Raw genomic sequence first — 26,184 nt, forward strand, 5'->3', positions numbered from 1 at the left:
GAAAGTTTAATTATAAAGAGTACTTTAAAAATTATAATATGTAAGCTTGGATTACTCTTTTAATGCCTAAAGAATGATGGAAATTTTAAGGAAGCATGAGCTCTACAAGGCTGCTCCTCCGCCCTATGGGGACTCCTAAATGGTAATGAGCTTATGAATTCACCTGGGGGTCTTGTCAAGTTGTGGGTTCTGGCTGGGCACAGTGGCTCATGCCATTAATCCGAGCAGTTTGAGAGGCCGAGGCGGGAGGATCACTTAATTCTAGGAGTTCAAGACCAGCCTGGCCAACATGGCAAAACCCTGTCTCTACTAAAAATACAAAACAATTAGCAGGGCGTGGTGGTGCATGTCTGTGGTCCCAGCTACTGTGGAGGCTGAGGCAAGAGAACCACTTGAATCCAGGAGGCGGAGGCTGCAGTGAGCACAGATAGTGCCCCTGTATTCCAGCCTGGGTGACAGAGCAAGACTCTGCCTCAAAAAAACAAACAAGAAAAGATGTGGGTTCTGAGACTCTGCATTCCTAACAAGCTCCACGGTAACGCAGGCATCCCTGGTGCAGGGAGCACATTTTGGATAGAAAGGAGTCTAGCAGAAGCCACATGTGTGGCTCTATTTAAATGTGACTCAATATTCAATTGTTTAGTTGCCACATTTCAAGTGCTCAATAACCAGGCAGGGCTAGTGGTGACCATATTGGACAGTGCAGATATAAACACTGCCATTATCAGAGACACTTCTATTGGACAGTCTTAACTAGTGCAGTGCATGCCAAAAGCAAGATAGAAGCCTTCCAGAACTGGGAGGTTGGCACCTCACTTATTAGTGGGCTCACTTATTATTTTCTAAACAGAAAAGAGACATACCTTGTCCCTTTTTATTTTATTTTTATTTTCTGAGACAGAGTCTCACTCTGTTGCCAAGGGTGGAGTGCAATGGCACAAGCTCGGCTCACTGCAACCTGGGCCTCCCAGGTTCAAGCGATTCTCCTGCCTCAGCCTCCCGAGGAGCTGGGACTACAGGTGTGTGCTAGCATGCCTGGCTAATTTTTGTATTTTTAGTAGAGGCAGGGTTTCCCCATGTTGGCCAGACTGGTCTTGAACTCCTGACTTCAGGTGATCTGCCCGCCTGAGCCTCCCAAAGTGCTGGGATTACAGACATGAACCACCATGCTCAGCCCTCTTGTCCCTTTTGTCCACTACTGGCCCAGTTCCACCCTCTAACAAGACACAATAAGGAAATACACCTTCTTAAATAAAGTAGTCCTTTCAAAGGCAGGCTATTTTTATCCTATTTTTATATTTCTTATTGATGCATGTTTCTTCTTAAATATAAGACCACATCAGTGACCTCAGGGGAAAATAATGATTCTTATCTTCCCACAAAAATAAAAATCCTGATGTGAATGCATTAAAAAGATCAAGGTTTAGACTACTGCCACCTATACTACAGCAAAATACAGGATATTTTAAATATTCAAAAATAATGACAAATCCACAAAAAATTATTATATACCACAAACAATTTTTGATTCACGGGGAGAAAAACAGAATAAAAGAAATCAAAAATTAATTTTTAAATTTGACACCTGAATTGTAATTTAAATAGTATACCTCTGGCAAATTTTACTATAAGACTTAGAAGAATTACCAGAGTCAATTTTTAAAACAGTTATGTAGACCTCATTTTATAGAATAAACACACTCAAATTTATGTCCTAATACTCTGATCTGGCTTACAGGGTTTTTAAACATTTGAATAGTTAACAAAAGAAAAATTTCAAATTTGATCTCAATAACCAGAATGACGTAAGTTAATGCATTTACAGTGGCGTTAAATCACCAGCACATTTCAAATGAACACCAGATCCTTTAAGTTCTTGTTGTCACGTGCAGACTGGTTCTTTTTTTTTTTTTAATAGTGACTCATGCTGTAACTGTTTAACATGATTACATACTTTAAATATTTTTTCTTCATTATAGAGCATATGGTTTCTGAAATTATGTAAAAAAGACAAATTATTCATGAAAAACTGGCTTTTGTGCATAATCATATATAACAGGTGTATATTTTAAACACATGAGGGGTAATTAATGAATGTTTGTATTCCTAAAATACTCCTTCGAGTATATCCTAGGAAATAATTTCTGTATACATTTACATTCTCTATTAAAAAAATAACAAAACCTGGAACTCATTTTCAGGAATGCTTTCTCTAAAATGTTAACACCATTCTTCAAAATACTTTTTTCCTTTTTGGTAGCATATGCTTAAATGCAACTCTTAAATAGTTTGAAAATTCTGTATAAGCCACATGCGATGCAGACAATAAAAATAGAGAGCAAGACCTAAATATTGGATGCATTTCTGCATTATTTATTTTGTAGAAGTTTTCTCTGTGTTATTCTGAAAGCTTATAATTTTGCAATCACTTTCAGTTCCTGGGAACACTTGAATGGAGTCATATCCTACTCTTTTAAAAGTTTTTTTCCATACTGACAGTGACCCAAGGGTGAAAAACAAGAGACAGAAGTGCGTCTTTAGAAAAATAATGGCCACATTAGTAGAAATGACCGTTTCAAAAGTTATAATGAGAACGTTTAACTCTCAGAATGTAATCATAGCAATTGTTCATAATCTTACTCCAATGACTGAAATAAAGACACCAAATTAGGAGCTGTGGGATTTCAGCTTGCTGTGTTTACAGGAGAGAGCTCGGTTGCTTTTCAAGAAATTTCTTTCCTCCTGGTCTTATGACAAAAAGTGAAATCATCTCATTCTATTGTACCCCCAAACGCACCTAAAAAGGGAATTTCGTTTTTAGTGGAATATGACCAGACAGCCAAAGTATATTATTTAATACAGGTTTGTTTCTTAACAGTCAAACTTAGAGTTCTTAAGTCTTTCTAAAATCAGATCAAATTACCATCACAATTCCATAAGATATTAAGGAAGCAGAAACATAATTATTAAATTTGAATTGAATTATATACTATTTCAATGAAATATATGGTTTAATATAGCTTTCTACAATTTCGAAAATGTGTCCATAACTCTTAAAGTTTAGCTTCATCTTTTATTTGCATATAAGGAACAGCTGACATTTACTGTCAGTTTTGCTATATGTATTGATAAATGTAGACTTTTACATAATTTTATGGCTTGAGAACAATGCACAATCCTAGTTATATAATCCTTAATTTAGGAGAAACATTCCTTAAAGTGAGGTTTCACTAACAGTTTACTAAGTATTCACAAATGATCCAAAGTTTTATAACATATACAATTCTCTGTAACTATCTTTAACCGATATAATTTCACTAGGAAATCAAGTTTTTAAAAAAGAATCTAAATTGTCTATAGTTACACTTACAAAACCTTTTAAAAATACCTTTCCAGAAGACGTTTGAAGATACTGAAAACTATTTAAAATCCAAATTCAAGCACAAAAAATAATTCCACATATAACAAATAATTATAAAATGTGTTCATTTCAAACTTTGTCCCAAAGTATTTCAACATTTGTGCTAGTCCCTAAGGGAAAAAAACCCATTATTTGTTTTATATTACTGTTAGTGAAAGCAAGCACTTGAGTGGAAAGTTTAAAAACAAACTTGGAAATGGTTAAAAAAAAAAAGATGAAAAATGTCAGATGTCAATGGGTGTACGTTTCTTACCACTTCAGAAGGCTCATCGTCATCGTAGTACATGTTTCGTACACACCTCGAAGTAAATTCTTAGCATGTCCGCTAAGAAATCCTTTCATAGGAAGTTAAAGTGCATTATGACAGTGATATACTTTCCACAGCTGGAATATAGTGATACTAGTTTCCCACGCTTGGCAATGCTCTTAAAATAGGCTCTCAGACACCAAAAGACAAAAAATGACTATTTGTAAGCACTTCAGGAAATGATGCTCTGGCAAACTGACTGAAATTTCCATAAATAGCCAAAATCAGCTTTTTTTTTTTTTTTGAGACAGTCTTGCTTTGTTGCCCAGATTGGAGTGTGCAGTGGGTGGCACAATCTCTGCTCGCTGCAACCTCTGCCTCCTGAGTTCAAGTGATTTCTGGTTAATTTTTATATTTTTAGTTAGAGATGGGGTTTCACCATGTTGGCCAGGCTGGTCTTGAACTCCTGACCTGAAGTGATCCATCCACCTCAGCCTCCCAAAATGCTGGGATTACAGGCGTGAGCCACTTTGCCTAGCCCAAAATCTGTCTTTGATGGACTATATTAATTGATTACTAAAAGCAAAATAAACCAAAGAAAGTGCTGGGCCAGGAGAATTTCATTCAAGTTTCTGTTCAGTGGTTTACTCACATGACCCAGACCTAGATGTGGAAAGGCCCCTACATTTGAATGGTTGAACCAGCCAACATTCCAGTAACCCAGGTAGATGGGGAAAGAACCCTAGTGAACCAGAATGAAGTAAGTAAGACTTATTTCTCATTTATTTAAACGGGTAGATTGATTTTCTACGAATTTGAAAGGAATGTATTTGTGAGGTTAGAGGGCTGAGAAACTTCCTGGAATGCCTACCCTTCACAGGCCAAATTGACAGATTCTTACATCCTCAACAAAGATACTTCTATACATTTATTTTCTTTCTTGATCTGAGTTTGCTTCACATTGTGAATAATTTGTGTGAGAAAGTATTCAATGAAATCAATGAATGGTTAATACTATACTGTTCTCCAAATAAGGAAGAACGGAGGCTCTCTTTTTCAACATTCAGGTAGTATACACTAAGAATGTTGCACTGTTCTGTCCCAACATTATAATCCAGAGAAAATATTTCAGCAAAATATTTAATCTTCCTTCAGCCTCTTAAAAAAATAACAAAAACCTTGCCAAACATCCTCGTAGTACAAGGGCAGGATTTCTGCCAAGAAAGTCATCATGTTTTAATTAGAAATAATTTAAACAAATACTGGAGAAGCTTAAGAGGTTGTATAGATTAAAATACAGTAATGTGCAAAAGAAGGCCAACCTTGGGTGGCATTTGGAATAAACCGTGAAGGCAAACAGAGTGTAACAGTCCAAATCGCTTTTATATGTAAATAATTGGCCGTCACCAAATAATTATCAAATATGGATGAAGAAAGGTTGAAAATTAAAAAGAGGCCTTAAAGAATATCTATCTGGTCCTCTCATATTCTGATGAGAATATCAAGGCCAGAGGGGTAAGTAAATAACTTGTCCAAAGCCAATCAGCTTGATTGCATGCTGAAAACAAACTAATTCCCAGATGGTGCCCTTAACCGAACCCTGGGGCAGGAAACACAATACAGCGGTTAGCAAAAAATGAGACAAGAGTAAGTTGAACCCAGGAAACGGTCTTAACTATCAACTCAATCAGTAATTAACTTTGAGGTCCAGGACAAGTGCCTTAACTTCTCTAGACATCCACTTTCATCCTTAACCCAAGTAGATTGGATTAGATTAATTTATACACCTCTCTCTACTACTAACATTCCAAAATTCTGTGCCTACAAATAAAACAGCACTTGCAAAAAATGCTATCCTAAGTGCAAGAGAAATTGCCTAGACTTCTGGATTTTATGATAATTATTTAATCTCCTATCACTTTTAAATCCTATTATACATACTAACAAGAAAGTAAGCTAAAGAATAATGAAGAAAGAAATATCGCATGGAAAATGACATTTTGGCAGAAAGAGGAAGATTGGGAATGAAGATGAAAGATATCTAAAGCAAGGAGAGGAAAGTAAATTGATACACACAAAAGAAATGGTGGCAACAAATGCACGTCAGAGGTAACAGATGTAGAACAGGTAGGTAATGAAAGAAGAGGCTGAGAAATGGAGAAAGAAAGAGAAGACCAGACCAGAAGAAAAATTAAACTGCCTTGGATGGGTGCAGTGGCTCACGCCTGTAATCTCAGCACTTGGGGAGGCCAAGGCGGGTGGATCATTCGAGATCAGGAGTTCGAGACCAGCCGGGCTAACATGGTAAAACCCCTTCTCTACTGAAACCACAAAAATCAGCCAGGCATGGTGATGCACGCCTGTAATAACAGCTAGTCAGGAGGCTGAGGCTGCAGAATCGCTGGAACCCGGGAGACGGAAGTTACAGTGAGCCAAGATATTGCTACTGCACTCCAGCCTGGGTGACAGAGCCAGACTCTATCTCAAAAAAAAAAAAAGTTAAAATTCCATAACAAATATTGCTATAGAAAACACACGTAGAGGCCAGGCACCGTGGCTCACGTCTATAATCCCAGTACTTTCAGAGGCTGAGGCGAGTGGATCACCTGAGGTCAGGAGTTCAAGACCAGCCTGGCCAACATGGTGAGATCCCCGTCTCTACTAAAAATACAAAATTAACTGGGTGTGGTGGCAGGTGCCTATAATCCCAACTACTCAGGAGGCAAGGCTGGAGAATCACTTGAACCTGGGAGGTGGAGGTTTCATAAGCTTAGATTGTGCCATTGCACTCTAGCCTAGGCAACGAGCAAAACACCATCTCAAAAAAAAAAAAAAAAAAAAAAAATTAAACTGCCTTCAATGCTCTACTATTCACAACAGCAGTAATAAAAATACTGCCAGTATTAACATTATTAAAGCAGTTTATGATATAGAATGCACTTCTCCAAAACGATTTGTTCTTAAACCAAACCTCTTTGATTGGTATTATTATCCTTACTATTTAAAGAAAGAAAAAAAGAACCAATGTCGAGAGATGTTAGGTGCTATACCCAGTCTCACACAGCTATAATGAGTATGTTAGGCAAAGACCTGAATTCAGACCCTCTGGCTCAAACACTTTGGCCACACTGTCTAGTCATACATATTTTTTAAAGATGCTATTAAATACTAGCTTTGAACTGCTAGCTTTGAACTTACTAGAATAGAAGACTGAAGGGAATGCAAGGTACTGGTAGTTTCATGCTGAACCTTCAGAGAGTGTACGCTCTTTGAAAGCATAAGACAGACGTGTCAAGAAATAACCAGCACAACAAATGCCATGTGGCACTGAGGATCAGAGGATGAAGCTTCCATGGGGATCAGAGAAGTCCCCACGGGGTGACAGGATTTGAACCAGGAAGAAAGCCGGGGTGACTGGGTACAAGACATCCTCAAGTGAGTAGACCTGCTGCTTGGTGCTTGTACAGAAACTGTAGGCGTTATGTCTGAAAAGCCAAGCCTGAGCCATCCATCCTGTTGAGAGCCTGGAACGCCAGGCTAACACTTTTGTAATTGATCTTGTAAATGATGAGCCATCCCAGATTTTAACACAGGGGACTGGGATGTTAAAATCTTTATTTAGGAAACCTATTGTGCTGTTTATGGGAAGAAAAGCCAGTGAGGAGCTTCTGAGATGTCTGAGCAGAGAAGAAGGGGGAGAGGCAACGTGTCCATGTGACCAAGAGGAGAGACAAGTGCATAAACTGTCTTCAACAGGGTCAGTTTTTGTTCACAGGTAGAGCCAATTAGCCCAGAGTTAATAAACTCACTTAATGAAGGCCCAGCCTAACATTCTACATGCATTTTCTTTTCTTTCTTTTGTTTGTTTTTTTTGAAACGGAGTCTCACTCTGTTGCCCACGCTGGAGTGCAGTGTCTGCGATCTCAGCTCACTGCAACCTCTGCCTCCCGGGGTCAAGTGATTCTCCTGCCTCAGCCTCCCGAGTAGCTGGGACTACAGGCATGTGCCACCACTTTTGTACATTTTTGGTAGAGACAGGTTTTCACCATGTTGGTCAGGCTGGTCTCAAATTCCTGACCTCCTGAAGTGCTGGGATTACAGGCATGAGCCACGGCGCCCAGCCTCTACATGCATTTTCTATAGCAATATTTGTTATGAACTTTTAACATTCTATGGACTTAAAAAATTGATCATCCACTTCACAGGTTATCATTTTTGCTATTTTTCTTATACTTAAATGATTTTGAGTCAATTCACCTAAGGTGACTTCTGTGTCCATTCTCTAAAATGACAAAAATAGAATACTAATATAATCACTTAGAGGGGAAAAAAATGAGGAAACAGTAATCGCATAATGTAAAGAAGTAATTAGAAAAAAACTAGTCAAATTTTCATAAATTTTACAAGTATCTATTGCTCCTAACAAAACATTTTGAAGAAAGGGTCTTTAGATAACCCTTAATAGCTGTAACTGAAACAAAATTCATCATGACTTTTTAGAAATACAAATTAAGTTGAAAATGTTTCCATAAGCATGCTTAAGAAGCCCTTAACAAGAAAAACAATATGGCTAAAAAGAACAGGATGCATGCATGTACACAAAAACACTCAAAAGAGGCTTCAGTCATTAGGTGAACCACTGCTAGATAAACTGAGTGTTAATTGTTAAACAAATTGTCCTTTATCTGGGTAAATGTGTACCGGTAATAATATGGAAGTTAGAAACAGAGGTTGGTTTTGGGAAATAGCAATTAGGAATTTTATCTTAGGCTGGGTGTGGTGGCTCACGCTTGTAATCCCAGCACTTTGGGAGGCAGAGGCGGGCAGATTGCTTGAGGTCAGGAGTTCAAGACCAGCCTGGCCTAGGTGGTGAAACTCCAACTCTACTAAAAATATGAAAATTTCCCAGGCATGGTGGCATGCCCTGTAATCCCAGCTATCTGGGAGGCTGAGACGGGAGAATCACTTGACGTGGAAGGCGGAAGTTTCAGTGAGCGAAGATCATGCCACTTGTACTCCAGCCTGGGCAACAGAGCAAGACTGTTTAAAAAAAAAAAGAAGAAGAATTTTATCTTAGACAAGATAACAGTAATAACACAACCATGGAGAAATGTATAATAAGCAATTGGACTTATATGACTGGAATTTTTTTTTTTTTTTTTGAGACAGAGTCTTGCTCTGTTGCCCAGGCTGGAGTTCTGTGGTGGCACCATCTCGGCTCACTGCAACCTCCACCTCCTGGGTTCAAGCGATTCTCCAGCCTCAGCCTCCCGAGTTTCTGGGACTTCAGGCATGCACCATCATGCCCAGCTATTTTTTTATTTTTTATTTTTTGTAGAGACAGGGTCTCATTAAGTTGCCAGCTGGTCTTGAACTCCTGGGCTCAAGTGATCCTCCCACCTCAGCCTCCCCAGTTGCTGGGATTATAGGTGGAATTTTTGAAAAGTCTATTTTAGGATGGCTACATAAAGGTAATGGATGAGCCCAGGAAGTAGAGGAGAATGCTAACACACAGGTGCTCCAAGCAGATAGAATAATAAAGAGAGTTTAAGATAAAATTTCAGGGAACACACACATTTACTAGATGGGGGAAAAGTCAGACAAGAATGAGAGGTCATGCTCAGAGAAGTAGGACGCAGGAAAAAAAACCACAATGAGATGAAGGAGGGATGAACAATGAACAGAAAAGAAAGGTCAGCAGGAATTCGAATTGTGGACAAAATCTCTTGGCTTTGATGATGAGGAAGGCATTCATGCTTCTCCCACAGTGAGTAGGGAATATCACTGGTTTTGCAGCTAAGGATAGGGGAAAGGACATGGATTTTGGAATCAGACAGTCCTGTTCTGCTCCTTGCTGGCTGTGTACTCAGCAGGTGCCTAATCTGACACCCCAGATGCAGGGGAATACACAGCCAGCAAGTCATCTAAGAGGACAAGCTGCAGAGCCCGCTCTCTTCACTCATGACTACCTGTGGCCACCATATCTCAGCCCCGTGATCAAAGCTGCCACTTAAAGTTCTGTGCCTCAGTTTCCTTCTCTGTGAAATGAAAACAATAGGTCTGCCTCACAGGACTCTTGTGAGTGATGAGTTATTAGAAACATAGCATAAATATTGCCTTAAAAACAAAATAAGGCTGGGCTCAGTGGCGCATGCCTGTAATCCCAGCACTATTTGAGGATGAGGCATGAGGATCCCTTGAAGCCAGGACTTTAAGATCAGCCCAGGCAACAAAGTGAGATTCCATCCTTACAAAAAATAAAGTTAGCCAGGTATGGTGGTGCACACCTGTAATCCCAGCTACTCAGGAGGATGAGGCAAGAGGATTGCTTGAGCCGAGGAGTTTGAGGCTGCAGTAAGCTGTAATTATTGTTCCACTGCACTCCAGCCTAGGCAACAGAGTGAGACTCTGTCTCTTAAAATAAAGCTAAACTGAAGTCTTTGTGCCTCAGTTTCCTCCTCTATATAAGAGAGGAAGCAGCACCTGTTTCTGAGGTTGTTGGAATAACTGATGTCAAAGAAACTTCAAAGTTCATTTCCCTGTTCTTACAATGTTGATTCATCGGCAGTTTATTGATGTCTTTCCTGAGCACCCGCCCTGTGTGACGCTGGATCACCCTATGCTCCTGCACTGTTCTTACCCATCCTCCCCAGTATACAGTCAAGTTCCTATGTTTATGGCTTAATTTGAATATAGAACGGTTTAATTTCCTTTTTGCACTCGTGGCTCAATTTACAACCCAGGACTCTTTAGTACCACTCACGACAGCAATAAGCATAAGCATAAAAGTTAATCTTAACATCAAAATAATTCAAAGTACAATAATTATAATTCAAGAGCTGTGGCCAAGAAACATGCCAGTTTAAGAACATCACACACCGGGGACTGTTGGGGGGTAGGGGGCGAGGGGAGGGAGAGCATTAGGAGAAATACCTAATGTAGATCACAGGCTGATGGGTGCAGCAAGCCACCATGGCACATGTACACCTATGTAACCGCATGTTCTGCACATGTACTCCAGAACTTAAAAGTATGAAAAAGAAGAAAAAAAAAAGAATATTACTTATAAACTCCAGGCTGGGTGCGGTAGCTCCCAAAATCCTATCACTTTGGGAGGCCAAGGTGGATGGATCATTTGAGGTCAGGAATTCAAGACCAGCCCGGTCAACATGGTAAAATCCCATCCCCACTAAAAATAAAAAAAATTAGCCAGGCATGATGGCACACACCTGTAATCCCAGCTACTCTGGAGGCTGAGGTGGGAGAATCACCTGAACCTGGAAGGCAGAGATTGCAGTGAGCCGAGATGGCGCCACTGCACTCTAGCCTGGGTGACAGAAGGAGACCTTGTGTCAAAAAAAAAAAAAAAAAAAAAAAAGAACGTTACTCACAAACTCCAAATATCATTCCCACATCTATTTATTTTCTGGGGGTAGGCTTCTCAAAGGACACGAGCTATTTTAGTTGAAGGTTGTGCCTGCAAAATAGGTCCCTAAATAACATAGAAGTTAAAAAAAAGAAAATAGCTATCAGTATTTCAATGGTTATTAAGACCCCCAAAATGTTACTTTTCCATCATGACAATTTGTGTCACTGTTTTCCAGTTAAATTCAGGCCTGTATTAAACTGACATAAGATTTCCCAGGAAACTGCAACGTAAAAAAGATTGCATAGGAGAAAAACGTCATGTAAAGTTTTTCTAATATGGCCCTATTTATGAAAAGAACAACAACAACAAAAAACCCTGAATTTAAGTGTTTTGGTCTGTGATGCTGTATTGACAGATACAAGGAATCTATAAATAACCAAGTTATTTATTTTCAGGCTTTCATTTTATTCTATTGTTTGTTTCTTAAGCACAATTCACACTTCTTTGTCATCAACCTGAATTCCTTCCACTGCTTTTTATTTCCTAGCCAGCTTTCTCTATCATACTCTATTGTTCTATTTATATGGTAAGTATTCTGAGTTAAAAAAAAAAAACTTGGCATGTCACAAGTACAGCCACCTTGTAGCTGTATAGGAAAACCAAATGTCATACTGCAATCACAAAGTAGTCCTATAGAGAAAGAGAGAGAGCTCATTAAAGAAGGAATTTCCCTCATTCATTGCTGTATTCCTAGGTTCTAGAACAGCAGGTGGCACATACTAGTTGCTCAATAAACATTTATAAATTGAATAAATGGGCCAGGCATGGTGGCTCACACCTGTAATCCCAGCACTCTGGGAGTCTGAGGTGGGTGGATCACTTGAGGCCAGGAATTTGAGAACAGCCTGGCCAACACAGTGAAACCTTGTCTCTACTAAAAATACAGAAAATAGCGGGGCATGGTGGCGTGCATCTGTGGTACCAGCTACTCAGAAGCTTGAGACAGGAGAAACACTTGAACCTGGGAAACAGACATTGCAGTGAGCTGAGATCATGCCACTGCCCTCCAGCTTGGGTAACAGAGTGAGTCTCCAATCAATCAGTTGAATGGATGAATGTGTTTTCCTGTTTCTGCATATTCCCTTCCATTCACTCATTCTTTTCTTCCTTAAATATTTGCCATGCACTGCGACAATGTGCTGGACGTTGAGGCTTCTATAATAGATGAGGCAAACATGATTCGTGCCCTCCATGCGGGAGGAGCTTACGGAGCTTATCGTCTAAACCAGTGGATCCCCAAAAGGAGTGTTCCAGAAAGGTATTGCTGGATTTTTGGTTGTTTCAACAATTGAGAGGCATTACAGATGCTTGTACACAGCGGCTAGGAATATACATGTCCTGCATTTTACACAACAATCCTACATGATTATAAGATGGATATGCACTTCCTCTCACGATCTTTGACTATCCTGCTGGAATTCATGTAGGTGAAAAATATAAAATTATCTGAACCTAGAATCTAAGTGTTTTTGGGATATGAGGACTTTTTTTTGCATAGTTGTAAAATATACTGAATTTTCCAGAAATGAAAGTACTGTGACAATCAATGAAAGACTGTACTTTGTTTGGAAATTTACCAGGAATTGTTAACTATTAATAGCCACACACCTGTAGGTGTACATCACCATTAATCTGCAAGTGCACTGGCCTCATCCATGGGACTGCTTCCTCACATTTTCTAGTGTGGTTATACCAGCATAATAACCCATTGAAATACACACTACCTGAGAATAAATTAAATATTTTTATTCATTGGTCAGTATTTTGACCCAAATGGTTTTTGAAATTTGTGTGTTGGTTGTTTGCATTAACTATAAATTTCACTTCAGGATGATAAAGGAGGAGTGCTGAAATACACGTAAAAGAAATTGAGTTTGGGCCAGGCACAGTGGCTCACGTCTGTAATCCCAGCACTTTGGGAAGCTGAGGCAGGAGGATCGCTTGAGCCCAGGAGTTCGAGACCAGCCTGGGCAACATGGGGAAACCTCATCCCTACAAAATATAAAAAAAATTAGCCAGGTCTGGTAGCATGTGCCTGTGGTTCCAGCTATTGGGGCTGAGATGGGAGGATTGCTGGAGCCCTGGAGGACAAGGCTACAATCATGTCAGTGCACTCTAGCCTGGGCAACAGAGTGAGATGCTGTCGTAAAAATATAAAAAGAAAGAAGAAGAAGAAAAGAAAAGAAAAGAGAAAACAAGGAAGGAGGGAAGAAGGAAGGAAGGAAGGAAGGAAGGAAGGAAGGAAGGAAGGAAGGAAGGAAGGAAAAAGAAAGGGGAGGGGAGGGGAGGGGAGTGGAGGGGAGAGGAGAGGAGAGGAGAGGGGAGGTCCAAAATGTTAACTGCTGGTCAAATAATTACATTTATATGAAGCAAACTGGGTGAGGAGAATAATGGGAAAAGTTCCTTTGTGCAATGTAGTCAGGGAAAACTCTTCTGCAGAACCACAGTCTGAGACATTTAGGCTCAAAGTAAAGAGCAGAGAAGAACATTCCAGGTTAATAATAATAATAATATCATCATCATCATCATCATCATCATCATCATCATCATCATCCAGCAAAACCAGACAGGTGGAAAGAAGTTGGCTTGTTGGAGAAAGTGAGGAAAATAAGCAGTGATGATGAGGTGAAGTGAGAGAGACAGAGGACAGGGTACAGGCAGTGGGCTTCCTGATGGTGCCCAGAATTAGCATGATGCAAAGTGGGTGCTGGGCAGTTGGGACAGTTGCATGAATGAAGCATCAGAAAAAAATGCAGGAGCAGAGGCCCAGCGTATGGCCGCTTCATCCTTGAAGGAATCAAGATGTGTAAGCAGTATCACAGTGGGGAAGGCGAGAAGGGAGGGCTGTGTCAATGCACAGGGCAGTGGGTAGAGATCCAGGTCTCCTGGGACCTCCAGGGGGCTGCAGACTTGGGGTGCCAGAGTCTCCGTGAAGCAACCCTCACAGAAACCTTCCAGAAAATTGTGGGTTTTTTTGCATATTTTACCTGCATGTTAAGTTGACTCAGACATTACAGAGGAGAAAGAAAAATCAGAGGCCGGGCGCGGTGGCTCATGCCTGTAACCCCATTTGGGAGGCCGAGGCAGGTGGATCACGAGGCTAGGAGTTCAAGACCAGCCTGGCCAAGATGGTGAATTCCTGTCTCCACTAAAAATACAAAAAAATTAGGCAGGCATGGTGGGCGCCTGTAATCCCAGCTACTTGGGAGACTGAGGCAGAGAACTGCTTGAACCCCAGAGGCGAAGGTTGCAATGAGCCGAGATTGTGCCACTGCACTCCAGCCTGGGCGACAGAGCAAGACTCCCTCTCAACAACAACAACAACAACAAAATCAGATCAAACTTGCAGAGCCTAATCAGCTGGCCTTATGGCAGATACTTCTGTGATTGTAACTAGGACTGAGTGTTAGCAGCAGCTCTGCCATCGCATCAAAAAACTAAAGGCTACAATCTCTTCAAGTGTTGTAATCATTTGTGTGCTATCATTCATCATCCCAAGAACAAATCATAGCTAACACTAACACCAAATCATTAGTTACATACGGAAGCCCCATTTTTAAAAAAAGGACAATAGATTTTTCTTTTTTTTTTTTTTTTTTTTGAGACGGAGTCTTGCTCTGTCACCCAGGCTGGAGTGCAGTGGCCGGATCTCAGCTCACTGCAAGCTCCGCCTCCCGGGTTTACACCATTCTCCTGCCTCAGCCTCCCGAGTAGCTGGGACTACAGGCGCCCGCCACCGCGCCCGGCTAGTTTTTTTTTTTTTTGTATTTTTAGTAGAGACGGGGTTTCACCGTGTTAGCCAGGATGGTCTCGATCTCCTGACCTCGTGATCCGCCCGCCTCGGCCTCCCAAAGTGCTGGGATTACAGGCTTGAGCCACCGCGCCCGGCCTCTTTTTGTTTATAACAACTTTTTTCTACCTAGGTTTATATCTGGAAAAGAACAACTACAAGTAATGTTTGTGAAAGATAAGCTTCTTATCCAGAACTCCAAAATCTAGAAAGCTCAAATAACAAGAAGTGATAGAAGTACTATGTTAAGCACCCTGAAACACTTAGAGTGTACATGCTGAGTATCCCTTATCTGTAATGCCTGGGACTAAAGTGTTTTGGATTTAAAATTTTATTTGGATTTTGGAATATCTGTATGTACATAATGAGCTATATTGGGGATGGAACTCAAGTCTAAATACAACATTCATTAATGTTTCATGTATACTTTATACATATAACCTCAAGGTAATTTTACATGATATTTTAAATAATTTTGTGCATGAAACAAAGTTTGTGTACGTTGAACCATCAGGAAGCAAAGGTGTCTCTAGCCTATGGAAGTACTCAAAAAGTTTTGGATTTCAGATTTTTGGATTTGGAACGCTCAACCTGTAATATTGAGCTTCAGATGTGACTTTGAAGAAAGAAACCACACATGGTTTTGTGGTCGTGCTTTAGTTTAATTCTCTGAACCCTGATGACCCCTGTGTGATTATGCAGATATTTTCAGAACCAGAAAAGCCACTGCCCACCGCTTGCTCTGCCAGACTTCTCATAAGTCCCCGCTCCTCTGTTGTTGAGCATGTTGGGTCCTGAGACTCCTCTAAAGATAGTTCCCCCACCCCTACAGCTGTAACTGAAAAACAAACACACAAGCAAAAACAACAAAACACAAACAAAATAACCCTAGTGTCCCTTTCAGCCTTCATCTTCTGTGATCTCAGCTTCATCCAACATAATCAACCACACCAGGGCAACGTCTGGTTCCTCTCCAGGTCCCACCATAACTGTCTTCGGTTCTGCTGCCATGTTTCTCTCCCCAGGACTCTTCCAACAGCCTTCTGACCTTTTCAAGGCCAGCACAAGTTGGTGGAAGGGTGGAGAGTTGGGTGGTGGTTGGGACCAGGCACAATGGAAAGTTCTCATAGGACCTCACCAAGGACACTCTTCCCAAGACAGGCAAGCAGTTTAAGGGCCCAAGTCAGGAGGAAAAAAAAACGAGCTAACACTTAACAAGTGTTTGTTAAATGATTAATACTTCATTATCATACAGTGTTTTACTATTTTTAAGACTTTCAAATTATATTTGAGCCTTGAGGTCTATAGGGGTCATACATCCTTATTACTCCAAATGCAAAGATAAGCAAATTGACTCTCAGGGATTTGACTCTGGGTGATTTGTCCAATGTCACTCAGCTAATTAAGGCCTGCTATAGTTTTTTGACAGACTATACATTCCATTTAAATGCCACCGAGTACTCATCAAACTGCTAGACACTTGCTGGTATTAATGAGTGCCAAGCATTTTCAAAATATTTACCAGAATATGAGTTTGCTCAATGCCTAGTAAGATTTACTGTTTATACTAGAAAGAAAACTTTACTCATAGTGTTTCCTTATAATGCCTTTGGGCAAAAAAAATAGATAATGGCTTTTGTCAGAGTTAACAGACTAAACAGATACAAGTAATGAACTGGAAGCCCTCAGCTGCCATACAGCAGTATAAAGTTTTTCAGAACTAGGCTGATAATCCAAATTTATACTCTCAAACTGGATTGCCATTAATTAGAAATATTAATAGTTCATAACCCCCGGAATGCTGTATTCTCTCTTATCAAGCATTTGCTTTATTTTTCCCTCATATTAAAGTCTTTTGTGGTTAATTTTACTTTGATGTGTACCTTATACTGAATTAACATACATCAGTGAACTGTAAAGAAAAGAAATGCTTACATAGTTCGTTTATATCACAAAGTTACAGAGTTGAAAACAGTTGAGAAGGCCTTAACTAAGATTTTTACAAGTCCATAGAAACATACGTTTCATATAGAATCATAATTTTTTTTTTTTTTTTTTGGAGAAGGAGTCTTGCTCTGTTGCTCAGGCTAGAGCGCAGCAGCATAATCTCAGCTCACTGCAACCTCCGCCTCCCAGGTTCAAGTGATTCTCATGCCTCAGCCTCCAGAGTAGCTGGGATTAAAGGTGCCCACCACCATGCCCGGCTCATTTTTATATTTTTAGTAGAGATGGGATTTCACCATCTTGACCAGGCTGGTCTCGAACTCCTGACCTTGTGATCCACCTGCCTCGGCCTCCCAAAGTGCTGGGATTACAGGTGTGAGCCACCACACCCGGCATAGAATCATAAATTTTTAAAGCCCAGTTCTAATTTTAAAACATGTAGAATTAAATGTAGGCCACATTATTGTATAGCAATCATATTTCTCTAATAAAAAATAAGATTTCATTATCCTTTTTCTGAACAGATCACATTTTCCTGCTACCAGACATAATATTTCATGAATAAGAAAAATAACTTTATTAAAGTATTCTATAACTTACAGCTTTACTAGAGATGATGTAATATATTTGATGGATTCAAAATATGCTCACATATTGTATTCACAGCTTTTATTGATACAAACATATACGTTCCTTCATCTGCCCAGAACATGAGAAAATCCAATATACTAATAATTCCAAATTGTGCTAAATATTACATGTAAAGCATTCTCCCTTAAAAATGTCATATACTATGAAATGCTATGAAGCATGTTTCTTCTAAGTATTACTTGAAAAACATTTCTGCAACGAAACCTATGCAGTCCATTGTAATTCATGTAACAATTAAGTACGCACATTTGAAAAATGATGTCTAATTAATAGAAACTCTTCCAAAGCAACAAGTGGGTAGCAAAACTAAGTAAACAAGAGTGCTTCAAAATGGAACTCCTGGAATGCTTTTAAACCATGTTACTTGCTTATCATTCACTGATTATTCCTGGTTTCTCTTTTCTTTCTCGATTTATCAATCCTACTGTTCCCTATTTCAGTAGTCTTCCATGATAACATTAGACCAAATTCCACAACCTAAGAGCTTTCATACAGTGGTGACATGTGCTATCTTCATAGCTCTGTATGATAAAGCAATTATGTTCTCTCGGTGTTGTAAGAATTAAGGGGATCAGATGCCATGCTTTTTCCCTGCTTCACAGAGGAGCCCTGTGTCATGGGACGTGATGCATAGAAGTTCGCTCAACTCATGCAATCAGAAAGGTAACATGAATATCAGAATACCAAATATCTTACTCTTATATAAGGCTAAGAATGAAGTATGCAGCAGAGGCTGGCTTGTATGCAAAAATGTACTTTTAAATTGTACTTTTAGAAGTTGAATGCCTATTCATCTTGGGCATAGCATTGAACTCACAGAAGAAAGAGACTGTCAAAATATCATCTGTCAGAGCTCTGCAAACAGGTCAAACATCCTTTTTAGGAGACTATGAACAGGCCCTGAGAGAGCAGCAGGAGTGTAGAACATTTGAAATTCTCTATGTCTATATATGTATTTTAAATGTCATCACTCTCTTTCTTTGGTTTGCAAAAACTGTCATCCATTTTGACTTGTTGAATCAATGAATTCATCAGGAAAAAAAGCCTCTAATAGAAATCACTTTAAAAGAGACTTTCTCTAACTTTGAAAGCAATACAACCAAAGAATCTTAAATTATGTGAAAAACTTTCCTAATTCTGTAATTAAGAACTGATCTGGTTTATTATGTTGAACTCAATTCATTGTTTCCTTTCATTCCAGATTAAGGGCAGAGAGGAAATTATGCAAATACGCTGGGTTGGAAATTATTTCTCTCGGCTTGTACAGACCATCTGGTTTTCCGTGGTAGAGTGAAAGAGGCAGAAAATGGTAACAATAGAATAACATGTGTTTCCAACAAAATCCTGAAGAATGCTTTGAAATTTCTGGATGTAGCAAGTCATTTTCCAGTTCATCATCTTACCCAATTAAAAAATATAGGTAGAGGAATGTAAAGAGACAGTAATCATTGTATATCGCAGATCACTGAATATATTATATATAGCAGAATCAGAAAAGATCTCTAGCACAGTCCAATTTCCCCAAGCACCTTCTTTCTTGCCTTATGAGACTTTATCACAGAATTAATTGTCTTCTCATCTGTAATACAACAAGATGACGGGATACAGAATATATTTAGTTCTAAACCTATATTTACAAAAGAAACATATTTTAAAGATCCCAAGAAAGCCTGATGAGAAATCTGGTTATAAACACACATTTTAGCAAAAAAAAAAAAAGAAAAGAAAAGAAAAGAAAGGGTGGTCTTTAGAAACATATTTACTTTGTTTTTATATACATTCCCTTGTGGGAATGACTGTATGCTATTGCTTTTCTGAAAAACTAGCTGGCATCTAATAAGAAAAAAGCAGCTCATTAAAAAAAAATTCGAATTGATCCTCCTAGAAGACTGAAAACTCTGTTAACAAAAGTTACTTGTTTAGAGAAGATTAAACACAGGTTTTAACTGTGATGGGAGGATGGCTTGAGCTCAGGAGTACCAGGCTACAGTGAACTATGACTGTACTCCACTGCACTCCAGCATGGATGACAGAGCGAGACCCTGTCTCAAAAACCACCACCACCACCAAACGACCAAACAAAAAGTGGTTTTTAAAACACAAGTTAATTTTAAGATGATCTTGGTATCAGACCCATGGGGTGATTTTCATTAACCCTGCCTAGGAAATAAACGGCTGGCCTTTTGTTCTGCTGCGTAAGGCCTGCCAGGCCTGGTGGACTCCTGGAGGGCTGACGGGCAATCTCACCTCCTGCTACAGGACCCGCAGGGCTCAAGGTGAAGGACATGCCCCTGGGTGAAGATTCAGGGAACCTAAAGCCCTACTCCTAAAGGAACGCCGGCTGCTCTAGCAGCTGGGGCCATAAGAAAGAGCAGTCACCAGAGGCGAAACAAACAAAAACAACAAGGAAGCACAGGCAGTGCTGCGTGTGCTACGTGCACGGAAGACGCTGCCCTTTTGCTTCCAATTCCTGCTTTTGCCACTGACACCTGTGGTTCCCCATGCTAGTGACAAACTTGACCGTGCTGTGATTCTTCCTCTGCCAACTAGAGATGATCATGTGTCTATTTCACTGGGTTGTTATGAGAATTATTATTATTATTTTATTATTTAAAAAAATTTTTTTTAGACTGAGCTTCGCTCTTGTTGCCCAGGCTGGAGTGCAATGGTGCGATCTCGACTCACTGCAACCTCCAACTCCCGGGTTCAAGCGATTCTCCTGCCTCACCCTCCTGAGTAGCTGGGATTAACAGGTACCTGCCACCACGCCTGGCTAATTTTTTGTATTTTTAGTAGAGACAGGGTTTCACCACGTTGGCCAGACTGTCTCAAACTCCTGACCTCTGTGATCCACCCACCTTGGCCTCCCAAAATGCTAGGATTACAGGCATGAGCCATCGTGCCCAGTTGTTATGGAATTAAAAAATAATAATAGATATAAAGCATTTGGCCTCATGCAACATACATGCGCAATACAGGTGGGTTTTTATTAAATTGCATTTTAAGCATTGTGACAAAATATGCATACCATACAATTTACCATTTGAGCCAATTTTAAGCATACAGTTCAACGGCATTGAATACATTCACATTATTGGGTAGCCATCACCATCTTCTATCTCCAGGACCTTTTATTTTTTATTTTTTAAATCATCCCCAGCTGAAAGTCTATCCCCCATTAGACACTAACTCCCCACTCTCCTCTTCTCCCAACTCCTGGCAACCACCATTCTAGACTCTGTCTCCGTTAGTCTATTCTAGGTCCCTCATATAAGTGGGGTCATTCCGTATTTGTCCCCTTGTGTCTGGCTCGTCTCACCTAGCAGATTGTCGTCAATTTTAATAGCATTTTGAATGCCAGGTTTATGCTGCTGGAATGGCAAGTGGTCCCAGAGAAGTCAGGCAAACTCAGTTGTGGAAATTAAATCAATATACATTTTCTTAGCCTAAAAGCAGATACCGCATCAACAATTGGACCCATCATTCTTCACACATGCTGTGTGTGACCATTAACTTTGGTCACTGTAGTATGCTGGAGCTCCGGGAAAACGGTTATTTTTAGGTCTCTTTAAACAAACGAGTTTCAACAACATTTTCACCAATTAGTTGTTCCAGCCACAGCATCACATCCTTCAAAAGTCATACAGAAGCGGTCAAGTGGAGGCTGTATGGGGAACTCTGAATCTTATACACCTCCTGCAATGTCCTGTGAATGTCCACCCTTCATATAAAATACAAAGAAGTGAAGAAAGGCTGAGGTCTGTTTGTTCTGTCTGCTGGGTCTCATTCTGTCACTCGGGTTGAAGTGCAGAAGCACGACCACAGCTCACTGTAGCCTCAACGTCCGGGGCTCAAGTGATCTCTCACCTCAGTCTCCCAAAGAGCTGGGATCACGGGCACACACCACCACATGTGGCTAATTTTTAAAAAATATTTATAGAGACAGGGTCTCATACGTTGCCCAGGCTGGTCTCAAACTCTTGAGCTCAAACAATCTTCTCGCCTTGGCCTCCCAAAGTGCTAGGATTAGAGGCATCAGCCATCTTGCCTGGCCTAGTTCTGAGGTCTCTTTAAAATATAAACTTTTTATCTGGGCTCGGTGGCTCACGCCTGTAATCTCAGCACTTTGGGAGGCCAAGGCGGGTGGAACACCTGAGGTCAGGAATTCCAGACCAGCCTGGCCAACCTGGCGAAACACCATCTCTACTAAAAACACAAAAATAACTGGGCATGGTGGTGCACACCTGTAGTTCCAGCTACTCGGGAGGCTGAGGCAGGAGAATCAGGAGGTGGAGGTTGCAGGGAGCCGAGATCAGCCACTGCACTCCAGCCTGGGTGACAGAGCAAGACTCTGTCTCAAACAAACGATCTATCTATCTATCTATCCATCCATCCATCCATCCATTCATCTTTTTTCTGAGTTCAAATTTAGCCCATCTAACCACCTTGGGCCTCTGTATTCTAGCTACAGTGCCAAACATATATATCTTAATTAAATCATTTTATAGAGACAGTTGACAAAATTATTCTCTAATTGTTGTCATTCAATAAGTATACTAAATTGAACTGAATTCCACAATTTCCAAATTTTCAACTGATCTTTTACCCTGAGAGTTCTTTAAATATTTATGTCTATAATACAGAAATTTATGATTCCTCAAAATGTACATGGTTGCAAACGTGTTTTTATCTTGCTATGTTATCCAAGTAAGTGGCAATTTCCTCAACAGAGGCTACATTTAACTTCACCTAGATAGTACTCAACACGTATCACATGTGAGCCATTAACATTTTGGGCAATATCATGAGGCTCTCCTTTTTTCTATATTGTTATATTTGGGTGGATATACGCGTTTTTTTAAAGAATGCCCAGATATCAAATCAGCATTAATTATTCACAGTCCACTGTGAAAGACTTGGAAGCTGAGCTGTGCATGATGTTCAAAACCTTCTGATGTGGAATTTAGCCTTGAAAAATTCCTTTCAAGTGTTTACATTGACCATTAAATCTGATTAAGTGAAGTCACAAAAATAGCCATCAACCCGGATCCAACAGAAAGGAGCTCAGGCTCATCAGGTTTCGCCTTGCAGAAATACCTGTGTTGTTAGAAACGTGGTCTCAAGATTGAAGGTACATTCCTTAAGTAATTACTCGGGCTTCAAAGTAAAGACAAAACTAGAAACAGCTATTCTCAGATGCTTTAAGGATACTGCATTACTGTTACAGGCTTTTACAGCCTCCCAGAGCAGTGGAGAGATAAGAATTAATTGCCTTCATTGTATAGGAGGAAAAAAAAAAAAAAAGCCTAGCGATGTTAATCAACTTGCTCAAAAACTAAGGAGCCAGTGCTAGAATTAAGAATAAAATCTTGGCTGGGTGAAGTGGCTCAAGCCTATAATCCCAGCACTTTGGGAGGCCGAGGCGGGTGGATTGCCTGAGCTCAGGAGTTCGCGACCAGCCTGGGCAACACAGTCTCTACTAAAAAAAAAAAAAAAAAAAAAAAAACTAGCCAGGTGTGGCGGCATGTGCCTGTAGTCCCAGCTACTCAGGAGACTGAGGCAGGAGAATTGCTTGCACCCAGGCACAGAGGTTGCATGAGCCAAGATCTCATCACGGCACTCCAACCTGCCAGCCTGGGCGACAGAGTGAAACTCCATCTCAAAAAAAAAAAAAAAAAAAAAAAAGAATAAAATCTTGTTCTTGTCCTTTCAGTGCAGTCAGATATGTCCATTCTATCATGTTTTCAAATCAAAGCCTGTTTCTTCTATTAAGAAGATTAGGAGGCACAGAATGGTATGAAACTGACTTTGTGGAGAGGGCGCTTTTATCAATGAGTATGGCCCTTTCTGACTGATGGCGGCAGGTCTGTTTTGTGCGTTGGTAGCACAGTTAAAGATCTTAGATGTGATTTCATGGGTCAGGTTTTTCTCTTCTCTGATGTCCAAAAAGCCACTAACAAGCCAGGTGCAGTGACTCATGCCTGTAATCCCAGCACTTTGGAAGACCAAGGCAGGTGGATCACTTGAGCTCAGGAGTTTGAGACCAGCCTGGGTAACAAACTGAAACCTTGTCTCTACAAAGAATACAAAAATTAGCCGGGCGTGGTGGAACACGCCTGTAGTCCCAGCTACTTGGGAGGCTGAGGTGGGATGATGGTTTGAGCCTGGGAGACGGAGGTTGCAGTGTGCTGAGATCATATCACTGCACTCCAGCCTGGGCAACAGAGTGAGACCCTGTCCCTCCCCCAGCTCCCCCGCCGACTCCCCCAAAAAAGCCACTAACATTAACAAAGCTAGGTAACTGAACAAAGGTTTAAGGAAAAGTGACAACTATTTGTCAGTTAACAAATGACACGATATTACATTAAGATCAAACTGCTAGCAGATCCCTTAGCAAAAAACCATGTACAAAGTTGCAGTTCTGGCTGGTCTCAGTGGCTTACACCTATAATCCCAGCACTTTGGGAAGCTGAGGCAGGCGGAACTTGAGATCAGGAGTTTGAGACCAGCCTGGCCAACATGGTGAAACCCCATCTCTACTAAAAATACAAAAATTAGCCAGGCGTGGTGGCACGCACCAGTAGTCCCAGCTACTCAGGAGGCTGAGGCAGGAGAATTGCTCCAACCCGGGAGGCGGAGGTTGCAGTGAGCCAAGATCATGCCACTGCATTCCAGCCTGGGTGACAGAGTAAGACTCCATCTCAAAAAAATAAAAGAAAGTTCCAGTTCTCCAACTCTTAAGAGGAGAGTGGAAGATCTCTGAATGACCACTGGAGGGGGAGCCCTGCAGGAAGCTACAAAGGCACAGTGTCCCTGCCAGGCCCTGCCAGCCCTGAATCAACAGAAACGTGATGGTATGTTGGCTTGTGCTGTCCCTGACAATGTAAAATCTATGAACAGAAAGGTGAGACAGAATTCACTTTTCATATGAAGCGTGCTTCGGTCAGATGTGCCCTTTTCCTTATTCTACGCAATGGTTATTAGCTCTCTGTCAAAAATAAGTGAGATGTCTGAATAAAGTCAAAAGGTTTTTGCTCCATATTCCGAAACTGAGGTTTAAACTTGTGACTAGTCTATCTGTTGATTTCTAATTACACGAATACTCTATTTCCTCATGCTAGCCTCTAGAGATATCAGTAGGGTATTACAATATAAATGTAAGATAAATTTATATGAAAGACAGTATTTTGATAGCATAGTATTGGATAGGGGAAAAACTATTCCACAGTTAATTCTGTAAGGAGCTACTCATTTTTTGTTTGTTTTAGGGAGCAGAGCATGTTTAATAGGGAAGGAAGAAGGAAGAAGCTCCCCCCATACAGAGACAGAGGGAGGGGAGTTCCAAGGCGAGAGACGGAAAGCCTGTTAATATCTAACAAATAAGGCCGGGCGCGGTGGCTCAAGCCTGTAATCCCAGCACTTTGGGAGGCCGAGAGGGGCGGATCACGAGGTCAGGAGATCGAGACCATCCTGGCTAACACAATGAAACCCCGTCTCCACTAAAAATACAAAAAAATTAGCCGGGCGTGGTGGCGGCGCCTGTAGTCCCAGCTACTCGGGAGGCTGAGGCAGGAGAATGGTGGGAACCCAGGAGGCGGAGCTTGCAGTGAGCCGAGATCGCGCCACTGCACTCCAGCCTGGGCGACAGAGCGAGACTCCGCCTCAAAAAAAAAAAAAAAAAAAAAAATCTAACAAATAAAAGTAACCTTTTAATCTAAATACAGGAAGCCTAATGAAACAATTTGCATAGAAATACAAAGAATATGTAAATATTCACCTTCAGTAATAATCCACTAAACAGAAATTAAAACAATGCTGTATAAGTATTTACATGAGAAGCAATCATTAATACCTAATGCTGCATACATTGTGATAAAATTAGTATATGAATAATGTTGGCATTGTCCACTGGTAGAATTATCAAAGGCATAGCCAGAGACTTATAAGAACATTCAAACCCACTCACTGTACAAATAATTCCATATCTGATGATTTATCTCAAATAAGTTATTTAATGGAGCTGAAAACCATATGTTCAAATTTGTTATTATAGACTTATCTATAAAAACAAAATTATAAAATCAATTCAAAAGTCCAACAATAAATGGCCATTTTATTGGACAATCAATGGCAGATCTGCACAATGTTATATTATGCTGATTAAACAGTGATCTCAAAATAAGGTTGAAGGAAAAAAGGCAGAACCCACAGTTGTCTGAACACTACAGTTGCAACTATAAAACTGTATGTATGCTTGTAGAATACATACTATACAAACTATAAAACTATGTATGCTTGTAGAAAAGAACTGTAGTCCAATATGCCAGCATAACAATATCTGACCACAGCATGGTGAGACTGTGGGGTATTCCTACACCCACATTCTTTTCTGTTTTATTTTATTTTGAGATGGAGTTTTTGCCCAGGTTGTCGTTGTTACAGGCATGAGCCACTGCACCTGGCCTATTTCTTCTATTTTTAGTAGTAAAAAACTTTAATTACTTTGAAGGATAAAGCTCTCTTTCACGCCTGTAATCCCAGCACTTTGGGAGGCCGAGGCGGGTGGGTCACCTGAGGTCAGGAGTTCAAGACCAGCCTGACCAACATGGTGAAACCCCGTCTCTACTAAAAATCCAAAAAAATTAGCTGGCGGTGGTGCCGCACACCTGTAATCCCAGCTACTTGGGAGGCTGAGGCAGGAG

At 40.4% G+C, this 26,184-nt stretch overlaps 1 protein-coding gene across 11 annotated transcripts in view; it reads right to left on the reverse strand.

Annotated features, from left to right (window-relative positions):
• LOC105488234 (calcium voltage-gated channel auxiliary subunit beta 2) overlaps positions 1-26,184 on the reverse strand; it is a 405,027-nt gene that overhangs the window by 177,313 nt on the left and 201,530 nt on the right. The window contains exon 1 of one of the 11 annotated variants that reach the window (XM_011752117.2): positions 3,675-3,962. The exons of the other annotated variants lie outside the window; for them this stretch is intronic. Within the exon in view, the coding sequence (XP_011750419.2) occupies positions 3,675-3,707 (33 nt within the window). The 5' untranslated portion in view covers positions 3,708-3,962. Of the gene's footprint in view, positions 1-3,674; positions 3,963-26,184 lie in introns of those variants that run through there. 11 annotated transcript variants of the gene reach the window in all.

The sequence above is a fragment of the Macaca nemestrina genome, chromosome 9, assembly GCF_043159975.1.
Source record: "Macaca nemestrina isolate mMacNem1 chromosome 9, mMacNem.hap1, whole genome shotgun sequence".
NCBI classification, from domain to species: Eukaryota; Metazoa; Chordata; class Mammalia; order Primates; family Cercopithecidae; genus Macaca; species Macaca nemestrina.